The 20,581-nt window shown below is 33.9% G+C and overlaps 4 protein-coding genes across 5 annotated transcripts in view; 2 read left to right on the top strand and 2 right to left on the bottom strand.

Moving 5' to 3' along the window:
* LOC116030492 (peptidyl-prolyl cis-trans isomerase FKBP16-4, chloroplastic) overlaps positions 1–2,232 on the bottom strand; it is a 3,763-nt gene extending 1,531 nt beyond the window's left edge. The window contains exons 1-8 of the mRNA XM_031272749.1: positions 2,097–2,232; positions 1,865–1,999; positions 1,644–1,699; positions 1,491–1,546; positions 1,262–1,319; positions 1,074–1,148; positions 676–765; positions 359–436 (exon numbers count right to left, since the gene is read on the bottom strand). Coding sequence (XP_031128609.1) covers positions 359–436; positions 676–765; positions 1,074–1,148; positions 1,262–1,319; positions 1,491–1,546; positions 1,644–1,699; positions 1,865–1,999; positions 2,097–2,181 — 633 coding nt within the window. The 5' untranslated portion in view covers positions 2,182–2,232. The remainder of the gene's footprint in view (positions 1–358; positions 437–675; positions 766–1,073; positions 1,149–1,261; positions 1,320–1,490; positions 1,547–1,643; positions 1,700–1,864; positions 2,000–2,096) is intronic.
* Positions 2,233–2,733: 501 nt separating this feature from the next.
* On the bottom strand, positions 2,734–4,415 carry LOC116030491 (protein CHUP1, chloroplastic). Its single transcript, XM_031272748.1, has 2 exons — positions 3,512–4,415; positions 2,734–3,412 (listed from the first exon to the last, which is right to left on the bottom strand). The coding sequence occupies exons 1-2, from the start codon at positions 4,319–4,321 to the stop codon at positions 2,942–2,944; spliced, it is 1,281 nt and encodes a 426-aa protein (XP_031128608.1). The 5' UTR covers positions 4,322–4,415; the 3' UTR covers positions 2,734–2,941.
* Positions 4,416–12,528: 8,113 nt separating this feature from the next.
* On the top strand, positions 12,529–16,234 carry LOC116030697 (threonine dehydratase 1 biosynthetic, chloroplastic). Its single transcript, XM_031273012.1, has 8 exons — positions 12,529–13,000; positions 13,498–13,677; positions 13,972–14,448; positions 14,549–14,797; positions 14,995–15,068; positions 15,431–15,548; positions 15,674–15,808; positions 15,936–16,234. The coding sequence occupies exons 1-8, from the start codon at positions 12,707–12,709 to the stop codon at positions 16,074–16,076; spliced, it is 1,668 nt and encodes a 555-aa protein (XP_031128872.1). The 5' UTR covers positions 12,529–12,706; the 3' UTR covers positions 16,077–16,234.
* A 3,186-nt stretch (positions 16,235–19,420) lies between these two features.
* Positions 19,421–20,581, top strand: part of LOC116028666 (probable glycosyltransferase At5g03795) — a 13,956-nt gene continuing 12,795 nt past the window's right edge. The window contains exons 1-2 of one of the 2 annotated variants that reach the window (XM_031270446.1): positions 19,421–19,600; positions 19,673–19,939. In XM_031270446.1, the coding sequence (XP_031126306.1) occupies positions 19,697–19,939 (243 nt within the window). In that variant the 5' untranslated portion in view covers positions 19,421–19,600; positions 19,673–19,696. The other variant, XM_031270445.1, reaches the window with a different exon arrangement.

Genomic DNA, 20,581 nt, shown 5'->3' with positions numbered 1-20,581 from the left:
GGGGGGGGGGGGGGGGGGGGGGGGGGGGGGGGGGAGAGAGAGATAAGTCCAAGAAATGCAGGCGAGAAAGAGAGAGAGAGAGAGCATTGATGAACAGCAAGATGTAGAGCATTGATGAACAGCAAGATGTATGATTAGTGAAGTACTCCCAGAACCAGAGATCCCGAGAACCAGAATAATCAGAGGAGCATAAAATGGCCAAGTCTTTAACAGTGGAGTTTATTTATTTACATAACTCTGGTTTGAATTTGAAAATGAAACATATTGTCACTTGAAAGAAACTTTATTAGGTAATGCATGAAAAGAAAGTGACTATATGAAGTGAAACAAACAATAAGCTTTGAAATTAAAACATCACCTCGATAGTTGCATTTGGAGGGATCTCCTGAACCCCTTTGTTTCCGTAAGCTAGATTAGGAGGGACTATCAGTAAGCGCTGCAAAAATTTAGAACTTCAATTCAGTTTTGTTTGGACTTTATTATAGAGTAGACATATCATTTATCCTCAGTTACACTATCATATATACAAACGGAATTAAGAGGTTCTTTGAGAATATAGTACCATCTCATACAGTACATAAAGGAGGACATCGAAGTATAAGTATACAATCTATTGCACTGTATGCCAAATGCAAATCAATGAAAAGCATAAACTATAATAGAAATTAATCTAACCTGTCCTCCCACTCTCATGCCTTGAACACCAAGGTCTAATCCTTTAAGGACTGTCCCTCGCTCTGATTGGCCCACATCAAATCCGTAAGGCTTCATCAAGGAAACCGTATTACATTAGATACAAACGCATAACACTTCTAGGCTTTGAAGGGAAACTTTTGGCAACTTTGCTAAGCAGACTTTCATAAGCTATAACCGCCAGACTTATGAGTGATACATGGAAATACCAGCAAGAATGAAAAGGAAGTTTATGACAGATTAATCAGAGTAAAAGGGAAGGCGACTTTACGAGAAGCATATTTGTTGCTTTTGCAAGCCACAAATTAAGATATATTACTGTGATGGAAACAATGAAATGAAATAACTGATTAACTGGCAATGATGCAACTTAGTCATACCGTTCCACCTCCAACGCCCATTCCTTGTCTGCTTGTCATAAATGTAATGCCTCTCCATTTAGCAACATAGTGGACCTATAACGATTTCACAATACTAAATTTCAACTTGTAATCTTTAGCCATATTGTCTGAGGTAAACAAAACTAATGCACTTGTGAATTTAAATTTCAACTTTGCCACAACCGTACTGCAACTCTAGATCCCTTCACAGCTTCAGCTCCAGAACCAATCTTTAGATCATAGTACCTGCAGAATTAGCATTCCCACCAGAAAAGTCAAGTGTGTTATTACAGGTAAGTCCAAGAAACATCCTTAACTACTCCCTCTAGCAATGGAGATTCCTTAATCTTGTTCCAACTCAAGATATCAAATCCCATGAAACCAAAATTGAATCTAAATGGAAAACCCAAGACTGACTTGAGACCATTAGGAAGAGTTGTATAATCACTCTCAGGTATTTTTGCACCTCGAAGCTGCAACAATAAACAAAAAGTTGCCCACTAATTAAGAATGTATTAAGCACAATCTTATGATTCTTATTACTAAACTAGATGAAAAGGAGAATCTTACAGCTCTTCTACTTGTGCTAACAGCACTGGCCACATCACAGAGATAAATGCTAGCAGCTGAACAAAGAAAGAAACTAATTTAGCCATGGGAAAACTCAACCTAATTGATTAAACTGAATAGAACCTAAGAGTTCATCTGGTTTTTAAGGGGAATAATTTCATTACAAGGGAAATTGATAGAAAATTGGGGGAAATAGAAACCCATGAAAGTAATGGAGCTACCAGCTGCTAAAACGCAGCCCATTAAGGCCCTTCTTCCCTCATTCTGCAAAGACAAGGTTTTGATTGTGGCCTCCGGAGATGAAGAGCAGCGACAAAGTAATATTCTTGACTTCCACTTAATGAAGGGTTTGCTTCCTGTGCATTCAAGATTCAGTCTTTACTTACATGGTAGTTTCTATATGTCTATTGTGTGTGTAGAGGAAGAGAGAGAGAGAGAAAGAGAGCGCTTAACTGGTGGGAGAAATTGAGGGGAAAGATTGGGTAAACATGGCGGACTTGAGAGGATGGTAGAGGAGAAGATCCATAGTCCGACACATGCAGTTAGAGTGACATCAGTTTAGTTTTGTCAGATTTTGAGAGGAAGCATAGGAAGGGGTGGATAATAGATATAATATTAGCCACAATTTCATATTTTCTGTTTATGGCCCATTAAGATACTCAAGAAAAATTATCCTGCTAGTTAAGTTGATTGGACCGATCATTTTAAAGCTTTGTTTCAGTGATAGTGTGAGAGAATTTTAACCAATCGGAAGTGATGAAGACCTACCCCTAGGACTAGTTCAATTAGTTCGACCAATCATCTTAAAGTCTTGTTTCAGCTGCAGTTTGGGAGTTTTGACGAATCAAAGGTGATGAAGATCCCTACCCGTTGTGCACAAAGTATGCAGGAAAGGAGTGTTGGGAACCTGGGGGTTGACGTCTGACAGGGTCACTCGCTAGTATGGCGGAAACTGGAAAATCTAATGTATAAAAAAAAAAAAAAAAAAAAAAAGAAAGATAAATTAACCCCAACAAAGATCTTCTACCTTTACTGCCTTGATGAAAGATTCTTTTCCAAGTGCAGTAAGGCAATGTTTTCTAGTATCATCTTGTCACACAAATGTACTTATGATTAATCTTACTGGTCTCAAGCTGTATTTGAAACAATCTAGCATTTTCATGTAATTATTGTTTGCCTCTAAAGTTGATTGTGTTTTCAGTTCATAATTCCTAAATGAAACAGATTTAGTTGAAAATAAAGAAGTTTTATTGCTATCTTAGTCCCAAATGCTGCAGAAATTGTAGGAAACAGAAATCTTAGGCACTGGAAAATGAGTTTCTTGCAGGAAGAATTAAATCCCCAGCAGTGGCAGAATATGAATGATTTGCAGAGCACTTGGTATCATGCTTCTCTTTCTCATCCAATTTATGCTTCATCTTCTCACTCCATTTCTTGAATTTTTGAACAAGTTTTTTCCTCTTTGAATGATCATGATGAGAGTGGCCACCAATTGGGAAGCCTAAGCAAGACTCATGGTGCCCCACTGAGGAACTCCTTAGTTCACTATCTGATGCAAAATCTGCAATTTCTCCACTGTCTCCATTATTGTTCATCTCTGACTGGTTTTCGTCTTCTTGGTTCGTTCTCGTCAGCTCGTGCCTCAAGCAGGCATTGCACCACCTTAGGTACACCAGTTCTTTCTCTTCTGCTGCTTTACTTTCGTGGAGTTTCTCGAGCTCGTGCACTAGTTCTTTGTAATCATCCATAGTTACCATTTCTGCATCGTTCTGCAAAGTAAGTTACACATATTTTCTGTCAAAAGAAGCTAGATTTGAATCGCGAATAATTTGAGTGTAGTCGCGTTATCAAACGAAGAATGTTCATACCTTATAGGAATCTGTTTTTCTTATCATTTCCAATTTATTTAGAAGTTCATCCCTCTCATGCTGCAATTTTTCAAGAGCTGTTTTTACCTGTCTAAAATCTTCCTCTATCTTGTTGATTGTATCATCCTTGTTTTTCAGCTCTGATTGGTTTCTTGAAATTTCTGCCTCTTTTGCTTTAAGCTGAAGGGTTTTTGGATTCACAGCATGAGAAAGATGTTTGGTTTTCTTCTGGAGCCTTTTAACCCTTCTATGAAGCAATACATTTTCTGATCTTGAACATTCAAGCAACTCTATAGTCTTCAGATACTCTGCTACCATCTTCTCAAACCTCTGACTTTCTCCTTGCAACACAGAAATTTCCCTTTCCAATATTTCAATCTTAGTTATCTCCATCAGAGACCTGTTCTCTTGCTCCATAAGCAACATTTCTTGCTCTTTCAAGAGATTATAGTAATCGAATCGCGTTTCCAGCTCTCGTTCTCTGCCCTGACTATCTTCGATTCGGCCTTTTAAACTCGTCATTTCTTCTTGCAACTTACCTGTGTTCTTGGACTGGCTGTCTGCCAAAGCATGATTGCCAGATTCTGTTTCTGAATCAAGTCCAGGGAGGCCACCTTCATCTCTGCAGATCCCAGCAGGTTCATTTTCTGGAGAATTTTCGTGTCTTTGTGAACACGAAGCTTGCGAAACCGAACCCTTTCTTTGTGTGATCCTAGCAATGATGAAACCAGCCACAGTAACAGCAAGAGGGATTCCAGCTTTGAGCAGAACAGGCTTCATGGCCTCCATCTTTGTGCTTGTGCTCTCCATTTTATGAATCAACTTAACCAGGACTTCAGAATTATTAGCAACTTCTTTTATAATCAGAGTTCAAATGGAGCCTTAGGGTGATGTTTGTTGAGCATATAATATATAAACATAAATGTACAATCCAACTATCAGCTTAGACTTTTAGTTAAGATGGAACAGATGCTTTAATTGTGTTTTCTTGGTGCAAAAAATGGCGTTACAGGTAGCAAGATTCCTTGCCATTATTTATGCTTGCTTTTAAGCTTTGTTTTGGTTGGAGAATCAGTGGTGTGGATTACTTTTTGGCCACTTAACCCATGCCCATTTCCCATCTCTAATTCCCCTTAGCTTGCTATTGCATTGGAATATGATTCCTTTTTGATTGATGGATTGGTTTCCACCTTGACATGCATGCGTATTGTGACCTATAGTTGCAGCAAAATAGTATACATGTTGACACCTCCTCCACTCTCCCTTTGTCTATGCTGCAAATGATTGTTCCACTAACATAAAAGTTGATTCGATACAAGTCCAAACGCTCTCCCAGTTGAACATGCCGCACATGATCTTTCTAGTGCAGTTTATTTTTTATATGTGGTTTGCTATATATAAGTGGGAATTACCTAATACACACCGATTAGATATAAGTCTAACACATGTGGTAATTACTGTTTACTAAACTCGTTATTTGTATCACAAACTCTCCTTGTGTTATTCTTTTAGGAACCGTTAGCAATCCGAGTCTCGTATTAAGAACCTAAGACTCAAGAAAAACAAGGAAGCACTTATCACGATCTTCAAGCTTGTGAATCTCTGTTTTAATTAAACCATAACTTTTGAGATATAAGAAAATATAAAATTTCACCGATTACTTTTCTGCGAAATTCACCAATATTGTAATTTGAGATTTTTTGTCTAAAAAAATCTCTAGTAAACTCATCCTAAGAATCAAGAGATTCAAGGCAACATATGAAAATAACATTTTCATCATTCTTTTTAACTCTCCTCTAATACCTTGGAAGCTCAATTGTTATACTATGTATGGATTAGGTCCATCTTGTATTATGGCAGTTGTTATGTCATGGACCTGGGTCCACCTTGCAAGGTGGACTCGAGTCCATGTTCACAATTCCATAATTTCATGTTCACATTTTAATAACTCTATCTTCACAATTTCATAGTTCTATGTTCACAATTTTATAACTATATATTCAACCGTATCAAAACTCTATGTTCAACAGCATAACATAATTTTTGAATTTATATAACAAAATTGTGAATATAGAGTTCAAAAATTGCGAATATTGAGTAATATAATTTAGTATATTGAGATTTAAAATTGTGAACATAGAGTTCTAAAATCGTGAACATAGAATTCTAAAATTATGAACATAGACTCAGGTCCACCTTGCAAGGTGGACCCGGATCCATAGCATAATTTTCCGTATTATGGACCATAGTCTAAAAATTATGTATCTACTATTTACATATTATATTATTATGTACATGCAATTAACAGTTTGTGTGCATTAGAATAAATTGAATGCACATAACATGTTAACTGCAGACACATAATATGTTGTTTAACATATAAGTGTCTGCAGTTCACATGTTATGTTTATGTGTCTGCAATTAACATGTTATGTGCCTTCAGTTTATTTATAGCTACATATATAAATTATGAACTGCATGTACAAAAATATGTCAATTGCAGACACACATAATCTAAAGATATTATGGTCCATAATGCAAGATTGACATTGATCCATAATTTACCTTGAAAACTTGGTATTTATAACATTCAAACAACTCCCGCCATAAGCCACTTCAATTACCAGAATAAATATGGAGATTACAGAAGTTTATATTACTTCTATCATTATAATTTTCATAATGATACATATAATTTGCAGAAATAGTATACATAACTAATCAGATAACATTTACTAAAATGAATAAATATAATAAATTAATATCATATTCCCTGAGGCCTGGTATATCAAATTATTTCTTAGGCAATCAACGTAGAGAACTAGAGATGTCTATAATCTCTCTATTAAATATCAACCTGATAAAACCCAGAAGATTAATTTAACTTTTTTTGTACTGACAACTTTTTTGATTAAAAGAATAACAAGATTCTTTCCAAGTTTAAAATAATTTATGTAACCCCCAACACTAATATATTATTTAAATTTTCGATAACCGTACCATGTCTGAGCACATAACATTTAACTATTTATTATATAAATTTCTAACAGGAACTCCATTGTTGACTTGTTGTGCGATAAACTTAATTACAACTCAAGGTCTCTTCAACAATTTATGGACACAAGAATGACATTTACTCAAAATTACAATGCCGGATTAAAATGCACTGCATTTCAATGTGAAAAAAATAAATAAATTTATGAATGGCTACTAAGACATTGATCTAATGAATCTTACATAAGACTTGCTTTTCTCGCAATAGGATGGGAAGTATAATTTATTCACGAACAATTGAGGTTTAATATTGTGTGAGAGTCGAAGCGGTAAAATCGAGAAATCTGAATTTTTTTTGAATAACTACTTTCTCAACTTATTGAAGCACAAGAATCAGTATTGCCTCCATTGAGGCTCGAACCCACCACCTCCCATATAAAAAGAAGGGTTTGATGCCACTGGACCACAAGGTCTTGGCAAAAATCTGAATTATTAAGTTAAAATATGAATTTTCTATTCATCCGTTCATGTCCCAAAGAAACACGTTGTCCTATCTTATCTTGTGAAGTCATTAAAGAATTTACATTCCATTTGTATCAAGACACCTCAGTCTTGAAACAATATTAATGCACTTTGATACACACATAAGTTAATTAATTTTTTAAAGTCACCGGCTAATCAAATATGATTGCATCAACATTACAACATCAAAATTTAATTTTTTTTTAGAGTCCTACTAAGCCTCAAACCCATTCCCTTCCATGTGGGAGTATACACTAGATGCTACTAGACCACAAGGCCTTTAGCAGCAATTATATATATACACTACAATTAAAATAAGGAGTTTGGTTAGTTTTAAGTAGGGGTGACAATTTCAATCTGCTCCGCGGATATCCATCCCGCATGGATCAAATTTTTTGAATGGTAGTGGGTGGTAGGTCGGGAGTGAGTCTTTAAAAAAGTAAATCTGTGGTGAGTCGGGTTGGATTCATATTCTATGTACAAAATCCACCTAAAACCCCACCAGACCCATCATGTGTGTGTGTGTGTATAATAGTAAAATAAGTAGTACTAGTATATAGTTAATTATAAAAGTTTCAATAACTTTGAGTAACTTTTTATTATTTTTATATCTAAACTACTAAGTTTATTTTTAAAAATTAATAACTTAGTTATTATATTGGAATATTTCTATTATTTTATGTTTTAGTATAAATAATTAATTTTATTATTTTATTATGTATACGTAATTTAAATATTATTTTTTGAAAAAAAAAATAATAAGTTAATAAGTGGCGGATACCTGATATGATGCAGGTCGGTTGAGGTGGATGAAGAAAATGTAAGGTGGGTCGGGTGATGGATGTAGCCCTACCTGACCCATTGTCATTCCTAGTTTTAAGAGACCTTAGGACATATAACTATCGCATTAATGACATGCGGCTATTTAAGGTCCCCTGCTCCTCTCACTACATGCTTACATTAATTTTTCATACATACACCATCTAGAAAACGTTGACCAGAAGTCAGAGAAAACGTCATAGATATTCACGTTGATTCTACAACAACAGTTCACGACTACTTAATCTTCATCAAATAGAAGCTATGGTTGGAGGTTAGTACATGTATTACGATTATTCGTTGTCACGCAATTATGTGTCTACATGACTTATCTTACATAATATTGTTAGTTTTTCCAATTGTAGATGTCAAAGATTTTTTTTGAGTGATGAAGAAATTCACAGTCACTAACTGAATGTGTGCATTGCGTAAACTCTACTCTTGTGTGTAATAACCAACACGACTGAGAAAATTGTCAAAAAAAATTGAGTCTTTAACCCTCTAGTACAAAATTCATGCCACGCCTACCTCGATTATCCCTTTCGTAACAAATGTCATAACATGTTATACAAAAGGTGTTGGAATATTACGAAATATAATTCCAAAATACAAGCACAAAAACAAAATGTCACAAGTTTGCAAGTTCGAGCCATATGACACTCAACACTTTAATTACTTAAAACTTTATTTGCTACATTACTTAGGTGCTATGAGCGTTGTAGTTTAGGTTTGCCAAGATAATGAACTTATGATTTAAAAGTTAATTAATATTAAATCAGGCAAACAAGAACACTGGTAGAGCACATGCACAATTTTTTTAAGAGAGAAGAGCAGTGTTTTTTTTCGAGAGAAAAGTTCGTAGATGTGTGTTGTAAAATTTCTCGCTCAACTAAAGTATATATAGGAGATGATGATTAAATAACATTTAACATGACATTAACACTGATTTGAAAATCAGTTTTTAACCTTCGTAACAAACATGTTTAATATGAAATTTAACACTGTGGTTACAAACATTAATTCTAAAAATTAAATTGTCCTTGAGTTTGAGCGGGAAAATTTGAACAATCACTTCTGTTATTATATAAATATATATATATATATATATATATATATATATATATATATATTTAGTACATAGATTAATAATAATAATAATAATAATAATAATAATAAGGTATATGTACATAAAAATTATAATAACAAAGTATTTATTTTAAAGATGTAAAAATATGTCGTTGATCATTAAAAATTTGACATAAGTCTTTAAAATTTAAAATTTATTATTCCCTATATAAAACTATAGTTGTATATTATGCTAGGTCTTTGGTCATCTAATTTTATACAAGTGTTTACAGAAGTCTAGTAACATATCCATTTCACATGCTACGGATCTAACAATACTTTAAGACTAATATAATAAAATATATACTGTTTGTTGTGATCTTAACCTCAATAACATAAAATATATTGGTATCTTGGGTCTAGCTAGCTAGGGTACGGTCTTGCATCAGTTGTGTTTATTCATTACTTATAAAAATTGCCCCAATGACTCTTGTATTGGTAACCAAGTAACCAATTGTTATATAGTACACATCGTTGTGTGAACCATGATCATCGAATGAAATTGTAGTAGAATTAAAATGATACTTTAATCTTAGGATAATAAAACTAATGTGTGTGGAAAATAAAACTAAAAAAAAAGCATATTATTGTCAAATAATGAAACTGTAGTATAATTAACCATATTACACTACTAATAATATAATTCAATGGAGGGCAATATATGTCATGTTTTGAAAATTGAGGCACAACATTTATACCACTAATAATTCAGGGGTGCGGGCATTGATAATTGACATATTAGTAAGAGGCATAATTTACAATTTTTCCTAATATGAACCATTACTTTCAACAATCAATTACACCAACATTTTTTAGTTCCCGTTAGGGGCCTAACTTTATTGGCTTTTATTAAGTTTGTAGATGTAAATTAGCAATAGAGATAATATTCAAAATAGTCATTTAATTATGTCATATTATCAAATTGATCCTCAATTACCAATTCATCCAAAACGATCAATTGACTATGCAAAAATTTACTCAATTTAGTTCTTGGTGTACTTAACTGGAAATAAAATAAGTAAAATTTTGCATTATTGAGGAACCATTTTGGCGAATTGATAATTAATAACCAATTTAGAAATTATGAAATGAAATAATCAAAGGAACATTTTGAGCATTAACTCTTATCATTATTAACTTTTATATAACTTTCAGATTTGCCAAGTGAACTATGGTGTCCAAATTTTTTTAAAGAAGGTGAAGAAGTTGGTGCATTAATATTGTCTAAACGAAAAAGAAAGGTCATTAAAGAAATAATTAATACTTAACTTCGTCAGGTTATTAACTTGGTAACCAAAATGTTACAAGTTTGATTTCAAATGTTATTGGAAATCTTTATAGTAATGGTGATTAATATAATAATTCAGATGTTCTATATATCATGAAAACATAAATAATATTTGAGTGTTGTGTGTTAATGCGTTATAAATATTATTTAAGGTTTGGTAGAAATTTATTTGATTGAGAAAAGAAAAGTCAGCGGATGCATTGTGAATCAAAAGTCTGCTTATGCATTGTGATTTAAAAGTCGCTTGTTTAAAGTTTGCTGCATGTTATTTAACAGTAGCTCATCTAGTATATTAGTTATCAGCTCATTTGACACAGCTGGATGGGTGACATATGGGTTTCAACTTCTACGTACAAAGCATGCATGTGTTTTGCATGTGGATTAATTACGTATTATATATGTACAAAATTATGATTATTATCCTTAAGAAGTTGATACTCTTAACTCGGTAACTTCCATGTAACTTCTAAGTATTTTATCTATAAATACTTGGAGAATAATCTAAAAAACATACAAAATACACGATATGCTTTCATAATATAGGTAAGATATCTTCACAATCACACAATTCAAGAGGGAATTTCTTAAGAAATCAATAACTAATTAAGAATTATGTTCATCTTCTTGTATCTCATAAGTCTAATCTTGGACTTCGTTGCTTGTTTGAGGCAGGTAGATTAAAAAACTTAATTATAGGAAAATGTTTACACGCCTGAAGATCTCAATCCTCATCCATTTTCTTAGACACCAAGCAATTTTCTAACAAATGGGAATAGCCTATTGCCTTTCTCGGTTTAAGCTGGATGGTCAGCTATGTGTAACATAGGCTGATTTATCCATTGTGGTCCTTTATACCGACTCCTAGTGCAGTTCTTTGCTGGCTAGGGTCACAAGTTGGGTTTACCCAGTGCACACTCTCAGGTAATGGTTATGAGTTTCCCTCATCACTAAAAAAAAAAATTGTCTTTCAATTATGAATTTTCCCAAAATGATTCATCAACTATGTAAAATTTTACTAATTTTAGTCCTTGTTCCTTACACCAATGACTAAATTGAGTACATGTATAAAGCAAACACCATTATATATATATAGTACATGTAACATGTTAATTATGTTTTTCTTTGCGATAAATTATATTCAACTTAATTCATTGTCCTATGATAATGGATGAGTATACATGATGATGATTGAGACTTGAGAGGCTAGCTTAGAATTGAAGGACTAAGAAGTGTGTATCTTTCTTCAAAAACAGAAGTGTGTATCTTAATGACTATGTGATCGATAGAATGAATATTGATCGTTTCTTTTCACTATGTTCCATGACAATGCATTACATCCCATTATTAGAACTATTCTCATTGATTGAAATGGGTAGCAACAAATTTAACTGTGTTAGTATCTAATTACATAAACTTGTGAGAAACATCTTGTACTCAGATGACATGTAATGACCTCCTCCATACCTTCAACAGGTTAAGAAAGTATAAATGAATAGATACTACAATGTAATATGGTCAGTTGTATTAAAAAAAAATTAGATATATGGTTAACTTTAACTCAATCTCAATGAGGGCATGAGGCTTTACTCACTAACCGGCCTATTTTTACTAGGTTGCTAGACTTAACATGCAATGCAGTTGGACCACCAATTATTTATTAATATAATATAATATAATAATATAACATTGCTGACAATTTTAGAAATGAAATATTACTTTTTATTTTTCTCCAAAAAATTAAAATTTTTCCTAATAATAAAAAAAGAGTTCTACTACATGTAATCTCAAATCTTACAATTATTATTGTATGAACCATACTATTAAATAATCTACCTTCAATATACAAATAATATATTTTTAATATATTAAAAATATATATTGTATTAAAAAAATACATTATTTAAGTACTGAATGTACATTATTTTGTATAATGTACATTCAATATACAAATAATATACTTTTAATATATTAAATATATACTTTTTTGTTGTGATTCATACAGTACTGTTTGCCCAAGTTTTACCTCCTTAATTTTATTCCATAATTGTTATGTGAATCTTAATACAAGTGTTTACATTAAAATTTTGTGTGCGTTTTCTAGTGAAGAATACTTAATAAAGGAAACGTGTTACTCGTGGAGAATTTTTTATTTTTTTTTTAATTTTATTTTATCGGCAAGGTGATGCAGAAAATTTTTAAATAGCTTCAGCTATAAAGGTTTCCAGATCCTGTTCTACAGCCGCTCCAAGAAGCACCGGAGGCGAAAAATGGACGTCGTCTGTTTCTCCCTTGCACAATCTCCGTATTTACATCATAAATCTTCGGCGGCGACGTCCGCCATTCTCTCTAAAAGCACGGTCAAGACCGCCGGCGCTAGGAGGACAAGCCGAGCCGTTCTCTGCCGGGCGACGTTGCCGAGAGCTGCGGCGGCGGTAGCGCCGGAGGTGATGGTCGACACGTCCACCTCAACGGATACGCGGCCGTCGTGTCCTCCTCCGCCGCCGGCTGAACTGCCGCGAGTGTCTCCGAGCTCACTGCAGTGCGATCCTGGGTACCTTATTCAGAATCCTTCACTTCAGGCTAATAATGGCGCTGGTAGGGACAATGCGGTTGAGTATTTGACTAGCATATTGGCTTCGAAGGTGTACGATGTCGCCTATGAATCGCCATTGCAGCTCGCTCCTAAGCTATCTGAGAGGTTGGCGAACAATGTCTGGCTCAAAAGAGAGGATCTTCAACCTGTAATGCTTCTTTCCTTCTTCCCACTTTATTTATTTACGAATAAAGCTATTTCCTTTCTCTTTTTATACGTCAAAAGGTGGGTGATTCGATATAACCAACCAACATTACAAGTCGTTAATGGCCCTGTTTGGTAAATGGCGGTTAGCGGATGGTTTTGGTAAATTAGTTGTTAGCTGAAAAGGTTGTTTGAGTAGTCTTTTGAAATTTAATATTTTGGAATTACAAAAAAAGCTTATTAACCAAACACTTATATTGATTTTTTAACCAAGTCAAACAATTAATAATGGTCAAATAGGCCAAAATTGACTGATAGGCTAATTATTTACCAAACATGGCTAGACTTTTCTTATTTTGGGCCTATAAGTTATGAGTAGCAGGGTGGATGGTGTTATTTTTCTTAAATTGTGAAAGAAAGTTGGTAACTTTGTCTGGAATGAAGAATCCTTGTTTGCTATTATAATAATCTACAGTAACTATTAGTGTACTAAATTGGCAGGTATTTTCATTCAAGCTTAGAGGAGCTTACAATATGATGGCTAAACTCCCAAAGGAGCAGTTGGAAAGAGGGGTTATCTGTTCATCAGCTGGGAATCATGCTCAAGGGGTTGCATTATCTGCTCAGAGACTTGGGTGCAATGCTGTAATTGTGATGCCTGTTACAACACCAGAAATCAAGGTTAGGCTTTTAAGTTTTACCTACATAGCAACATATTCAAGTTTCTGTTTAATAAAATGCTTTGTGTTAGCCAAGACCTTGTGGTCTGGTGGCATCACTCCCATATGAGAGGTTGTGGGTTTGAGCCTCAGTGGAGACAGTATTGACTCTTTGTGCTTCGGTAGGTTGAGAAAGTAGTTATGAACAGATACTGCATTGTAAAAGAGTAAGTAGTACTCTCAAAAAATAAAAAATGCTCTGTGTTATATAACTTTAGTTAATATTCTTTATGGTCTTTTACTTTAATCCTTATAGTGGCAATCAGTTGAGGGGTTTGGTGCAACTGTTGTTCTTGTGGGAGATTCATATGATGAAGCTCAAGCATATGCCAAGAAGCGGGCCGAGGAGGAAGGGCGGACCTTCATTCCTCCTTTCGATCACCCTGATGTGATTGCAGGACAGGGTACTGTTGGGAAGGAGATTATGAACCAAATAAATGGTCCAGTACATGCAATATTTGTGCCTGTTGGGGGTGGGGGGCTTATTGCAGGCATTGCTGCCTATGTGAAAATGGTAAATCCAAACATAAAGATAATAGGAGTAGAGCCATTTGATGCAAATGCCATGGCATTGTCACTGCACCAAGACCAGAGAATAATGCTGGACCAAGTTGGAGGCTTTGCAGATGGCGTAGCTGTTAAAGTAGTCGGTGAAGAAACGTATCGTATCTGCAGAGAGACAATCGACGGAGTGGTTCTTGTTAGCCGTGACGCCATTTGTGCCTCAATAAAGGTCAGTTCAGAATTCAGATTGCCTTTAATTTTGATGGAATTAAAATTTGATTTTTAGGTTCGGGTTGTGTTTTGTCCTAATAAGTCCGTTTTTAATGAAGGACATGTTTGAGGAGAAAAGAAGCATTTTAGAGCCTGCTGGTGCACTTGCTCTTGCTGGAGCTGAAGCATACTGCAAACACTATGGCCACAAAAATCAAAATGTTGTTGTAATAACTAGTGGAGCAAACATGAACTTTGACAGGCTTAGATTGGTAACTGAACTTGCAGATATTGGTAGGCAGCAGGAAGCCGTGCTCGCAACTTACATGCCAGATGATCCTGGCAGTTTCAAGCAATTCTGTGAACTTGTATGTCCTGCAATTTGTAATTACCATGAATCAAGAAAGGAAAGGAAAGAATGCATATATGCTTATAAGAGCAGAAAGTGGAAACAAAATTATTAGTTATCTTTCTTCTTCTTCTTCTGTTTCTATTTAATTTCTTATGTAGATTCACTCTTACTCTGTAGCCATTTCAGTCTAACATATAGTAATCTTTACTGCAGGTAGGACCAATGAACATTACTGAGTTCAAGTGCAGATGCACTTCTAGTAAAGAAAAAGCTGTGGCGCTATACAGGCAAGAACTCTGATCTCATGTAGATTTTTTCCTAAATGTAGTTTTGATACTATAAATTTGATATCAGAGTCCACGTGTTACTTGAAACTCGTCAAAATTAATCAGCTCTTACACGTGAGAAGGCGTGTTGAACATATATCTATATAATATACAAACATAATGTGCAGTCCAACTATCAGATTAGACTTTTAGTTGAGATAGAGTACATGTTTCAATTTGGTATCAGAATCCACATGTTACTTGAAACTTGTCAAAAGTAATCAGCCCGCACATGTTAGATGGCGTGCTGAGCATATAACCATAAATGTGCAGTTCAACTATCTGTTTGCCTGACTTTGAGGTATTTATAATTTTCATTGCAGTGTTGGCCTTCACTTAAAAATAGAACTTGAGGCAATGATGGAGAGGATGTCATCAGCTGGACTTTATACTATTAATCTTACAAACAATGACCTTGTCAAAGATCATCTAAGGCATTTGGTAATTCCCCATTGAATTTCCCTCCTTTCTTTTCCCCAAAACTAAAATTTATGATAAGATGAACTTATTAACATGATCAGAACTAGACAGCTAAAGTCTGCTGCTTTAATTTTCATGTTTATCAGATGGGAGGGCGGTCCAATGTTCAAAATGAGCTCTTATGCAGATTTGTGTTTCCAGAGAGGCCAGGTGCCTTGACGAAGTTCTTAGATGCTTTCAGCCCACGCTGGAACATTAGTCTGTTCCATTACCGCTCACAGGTTTCCATCACTCACAGCCTTAGCAGTTTAATTATAGCTTCCTTGATCATCTTTACTTTGACCATATATGTGCAAGCAACTAATATATATATCTTTGTTTCACTTGTATTGAATTGCCATTTGATAGGGAGAAGAAGGTGCGAATGTGTTGGTGGGTATCCAAGTTGCAGACAGCGAGATTGGTGAGTTTAAGGATTGTGCACACAACCTAGGATATGAATATGCAGTGGAAAACAGCAATAGGGCTTTCCAACTCCTAATGCATTGAAAGGGTGCAAAACAATTATTATATCATGGATCGTTCATATATAAGTTTATTTTTAGTGTACTATAGATTTATTATTTGAAAGTTCATTTTTAATGAACTGTACGTTCATTTTTAGGTTACTACCTAATGTAGTACGTTGAAGTATTATGTTCGGTTTACCATGTATGGTCTCAGGTAATTATATACGTGATCAAATATTCCTGAACTTAGATATCATATAAGTAAAATTGTAAAAGTCCAATTCAAGGGTCCCCACCTCAAGCATTAAATAAGTTTTATATAGAGGGTTGGAAGGGATACCTGTTCCCGGGAGCTTGACATGTTAACCACGTGTTCCGCATGCACGGACAAGGACAGAGGTGACTCTAATAGGTACACGTGCAAGGAGATTCCTGATACATGTGAAGTAGATGCGACCACTCAATGTGTCTAGGTTGTATTTATCCCCTAATAATAGGGTTCGGTGCTCTGAGTAAATTTCCCGACCTGATGTGTTCAGGAAGGTTACTCTGAGGAGAAAAGCATGCTCTATTGGCCGGGGGGGCTTACCTCTAGATTAAGCTTGGGTCGGGCAAAGGCCAAGGCGGTTGAACATGCTCGGAAAACGAGCCTCTTGGTCCCATGTATGGATATTATCGAGCGTATGTACAAATATACGTGTAAGGTATGTATAATCCCTATCACTACCTAAGGTATGTAAATATATACGTATGTACAACCTGTTTGGTTCGCTGAAAAATATTTGAATGAAATTGAATTCAAATTCCATGGAAAACAAATAACAGGAAAATATATTTCATTGTTTGGTTGGTGGAAAAGAAATTACTAGGAACATGAATTCCATAGTTTGGTTGGGTTTGGAATGATAAGGAATAATGAATATAAAGACCAATTTACCCTTAACAAGAATAGTGATAATAAATTATATACATGTGTTCTTTATTTTCAAAAAACAATATTATATACATGTGTAATTAATAAACTTTGATGAGGGTAAAATAGTCCAATTGTGTTATACTTTCTTCCCAAATCTTTTAGAAAACAAAATTCCAACCTTTTGCTAGGATTTTGTTTTCCTTCACTTTTAGGAAGTAGAATTTCAATGGAAAATATTTTCCTTCAAACCAAACAACATAAAACATCATTTTCATCCACTTTAAAAAAAAAAACATTTTCTATGAAAAAGATTTTCCAGCCAACCACACACCCCTAAAAGTAAACTTATATTACATTAAAAATAAATATTTATCCATTGTCTATATTGATAAACCATAATTCAGAGTATAATTTGCGATGTATAAACTGCCCAATCAAACCATCCAGCGAGACTTTTCAACAAGAGTATTCTTGTGATAATAACTAGACTTGTAATGTCCTCTTATGTATTCGTAGGAACCTTATTCTCTTTGCCTACTATCTTAATAAATTGTTTCAACAAGAGTATTTGTATTATAATAACTCAAACTTGTAATGTTTTTTTAAATATGTTAACTATAGATACATAATTTGGACCAAGATTCACAATACATATGGTAGATTTTGGTCCATGATATAATATGCACTTATTCTCAAATCTTATTGTAAGTACATAATATGGGCTAGGCTTTACAATGTGCATGGTGGATCCTGATTCATGATATAATTTGCACTAATTATCTTTATCTACTATCCTATTAAATCGTAATTAAATTTAAAAATTTGAACTTCATACTTAAGGAGTTAAGGGTCCATCACCGCTCTTATCCTGAAGACGGGTGTAGGAGGTAAATTGTGTGACGTGCATCAACTAGCATATAAGCCCCCAAATACTTATACACTAGTAATGACTTTTGAAACCAACATAGTTGGCGTGGTGGTTTAGCACATTGTCCCTTAAGCATGAGATTGGGGGTTCGATCCCCACCGATATGAATGGAGCAAACCAGGCTGTCGGCTAGAGGGTTTCCTTGGGTAAATCCAAAAAAGTAATGACTTTTGAAATCAAGTGCATCATAAAGAAAAATGCAATTGAAAATCATAATTTATGGCCAATTTAGTATATGGAATAAAAGAGTTAAAATCCAATTTGGTATTTCACCACTTTGGCTATGTTTGGCAAGCTGAAAAGGTAGCTGAAAGCTTAAGAGAGCTGTTATGCTTAAAAGTGTTTGGTAAAATTAGCTTTTTGATAAACTGATAAATGTAAAAAGACTAAAAAGGACATCTTCATCCCTAAATTATAGACTCAGCCCATAAATTATTACCCTATATAAATTTGACAAGTTTTGGTTATTGAAACAATATTGGCAAATTTTTCAGTTTAGATTTCAATTCAATTTTCATTAAACCTTTACACTTTATAAGAGTTTTTGGCTATGTTTGGCAAACCTAGCTGAAAAGGTAGCTGAAAGCTTAAGAGTAGCTGAAAACCGAAAAGCTATAAGCTCGAAGCTGAAATCTAAAGAGCTGTTAAGCTAGCTGTTATGCTTAAAAGTGTTTGGTAAAATTAGCTTTTTTATAAACTGATAAATGTAAAAAGACTAAAAAGGACATATTCATACAATTTAAATAATTTTAAATTTAAATAGGTTTGTTTGTATATTAAAATATAAAATAATGAAATCAATATATGTAATTAAAATGTAAAGTAAGAACATGTATTTGAAAATATATAAAGTAAAAAAATGTTTATAATTCATAAGATTAGTTCATATGAAAATTAATGTTCAAACACAAATGTCAAACTGAAATTATAACCAAACATAATGAAGAGAAAATGTCAAAAGGGTTTTAATTGAAAGAGGTAAATGATGTCATTTATTTAAAATAATAAGGATAAAGATGGAAAAAAAGTTAAACAGCTACTAGCTTATTTTTGAAAAGTTACCTCAAGTAGCGTTTCAAAATAAGCTCTTATTTTAAGCTACTAGCTTATTTTGGGAACATTACTAAACAGAGCTTATAGCTTATTAGTAGCTTAAAATAAGATATAAGCTCCTAAATAAGTTCTGCCAAACAGAGTCTTTATTTCTTGACTTCCAAACTTGTTCAATTTTATTTCAACTATGCAATTGTTAACTAAAATGGTTAGGACTATTTTGATTTGGACAAAGGACTATTTGAATTTTTTCTTCACAAGTTGGGCATTTCAAATCTGTATGCTTCAACTTGAAGGGGATGTTGAGATATTCCAAAGATATAAATTAATATGTGTCTCTTGGTATTTTCTATGTGTCTATATAAGCAGTGTTTATATTAAGGTTTGAACACGTACACATAAGAACAACACATCAGTTTTCCTCTTCTTTTGTTTGTTTGTTTTCTATATGGTATTCTACAGGTTTTTCCTGGAAAGCTTTCCTATCAGCGACTCATCCTCCGATCTATTACATTAAGTTGTTTGACGTCTTCTTCCTCAAACCTAATCGCTGGTAATCCACTGTGCACCTCAGGTGTGTTATCTACCATCACTGGTCGGACTAACACAGCAAAAATATTCCCCCCTTTAGCTGTGTATTTAGCAAACAGTGAAGTGAAACTCTGAGGTATGTTTCTCTGCCCACCTACACTATTTCCAGAATTCCCTCCGATTCCAGAATTACAAAGTTTCCTCACAGATTCAACAAAAAGGAGAGGACAGAATGTGGGAATGGAGTAGAAGGGTGACGGGGTTGTGGTCCGCGGCGGCGGCCTCGTTCTCATCATCTTTTAGGCTTTTGTGGATTATGATGCCGCTGTTTCTGGTGGCAGGTTTGGCGGTTTTCTCCGGCCCTCGGACTTCCTTTTTGCTCTTCGCTTCTCCCTTCCTACACGGCGGCGGTGGGGTCTTCAATGGCTCTTCAACTCCCCAATCACAAGAAATTTTCAGTCCAAACATTTCGTCGGTATAAATTCTTAGTTTAATTTTCTATTGTCTTTTTTTTTTTTTTTGAGTTACGAGGAAAATTCGAAACCAAACTACTATCTAAAGGAGTGCACAATCTGATCATAGTATGTTAAATCAGCTTACATTGCTCCTAGCTAATACGGAATAGAATATTAAATCAGTTTAGCTTACCTTGTCTATAACTAATACGAAGTAACATGTTAAATCAGTTTAGGTTGCTTATACTCAGTGGTAGAGCCAGAAATATTGTTCAGTGGGGGCGAAAATAGTCACAAATATTATTAGATATATGCAAAAAAAATAAAACACATCAAAACTTTATAAAAAGTATATTTATAACAAAATATGAAACATAATTAATTTGATAAAATAAATCAAATAGAAAACAGATTATAAATTACATATCTCAAATATAGCAATAAATATTATTGGATATAGGCGACAAATAAAACACATCAAAACATTATAGAAAATATTCATAATAAAATATGAAATATAATTAATTTGATAAAATAATTCAAATAGAAAACACATTATAAATTACACATCTCATTATTAATTTTTTAAAAGTTATATATATATATATATATATATATATATATATATATATATATATATATATATATATATATATATATAT

This window comes from Ipomoea triloba, chromosome 9 (genome assembly GCF_003576645.1).
Source record: "Ipomoea triloba cultivar NCNSP0323 chromosome 9, ASM357664v1".
NCBI lineage: Eukaryota > Viridiplantae > Streptophyta > Magnoliopsida > Solanales > Convolvulaceae > Ipomoea > Ipomoea triloba.
Note: the sequence above shows the minus strand (reverse complement) of the source record. Positions and strands in the feature narration are given on the sequence as shown.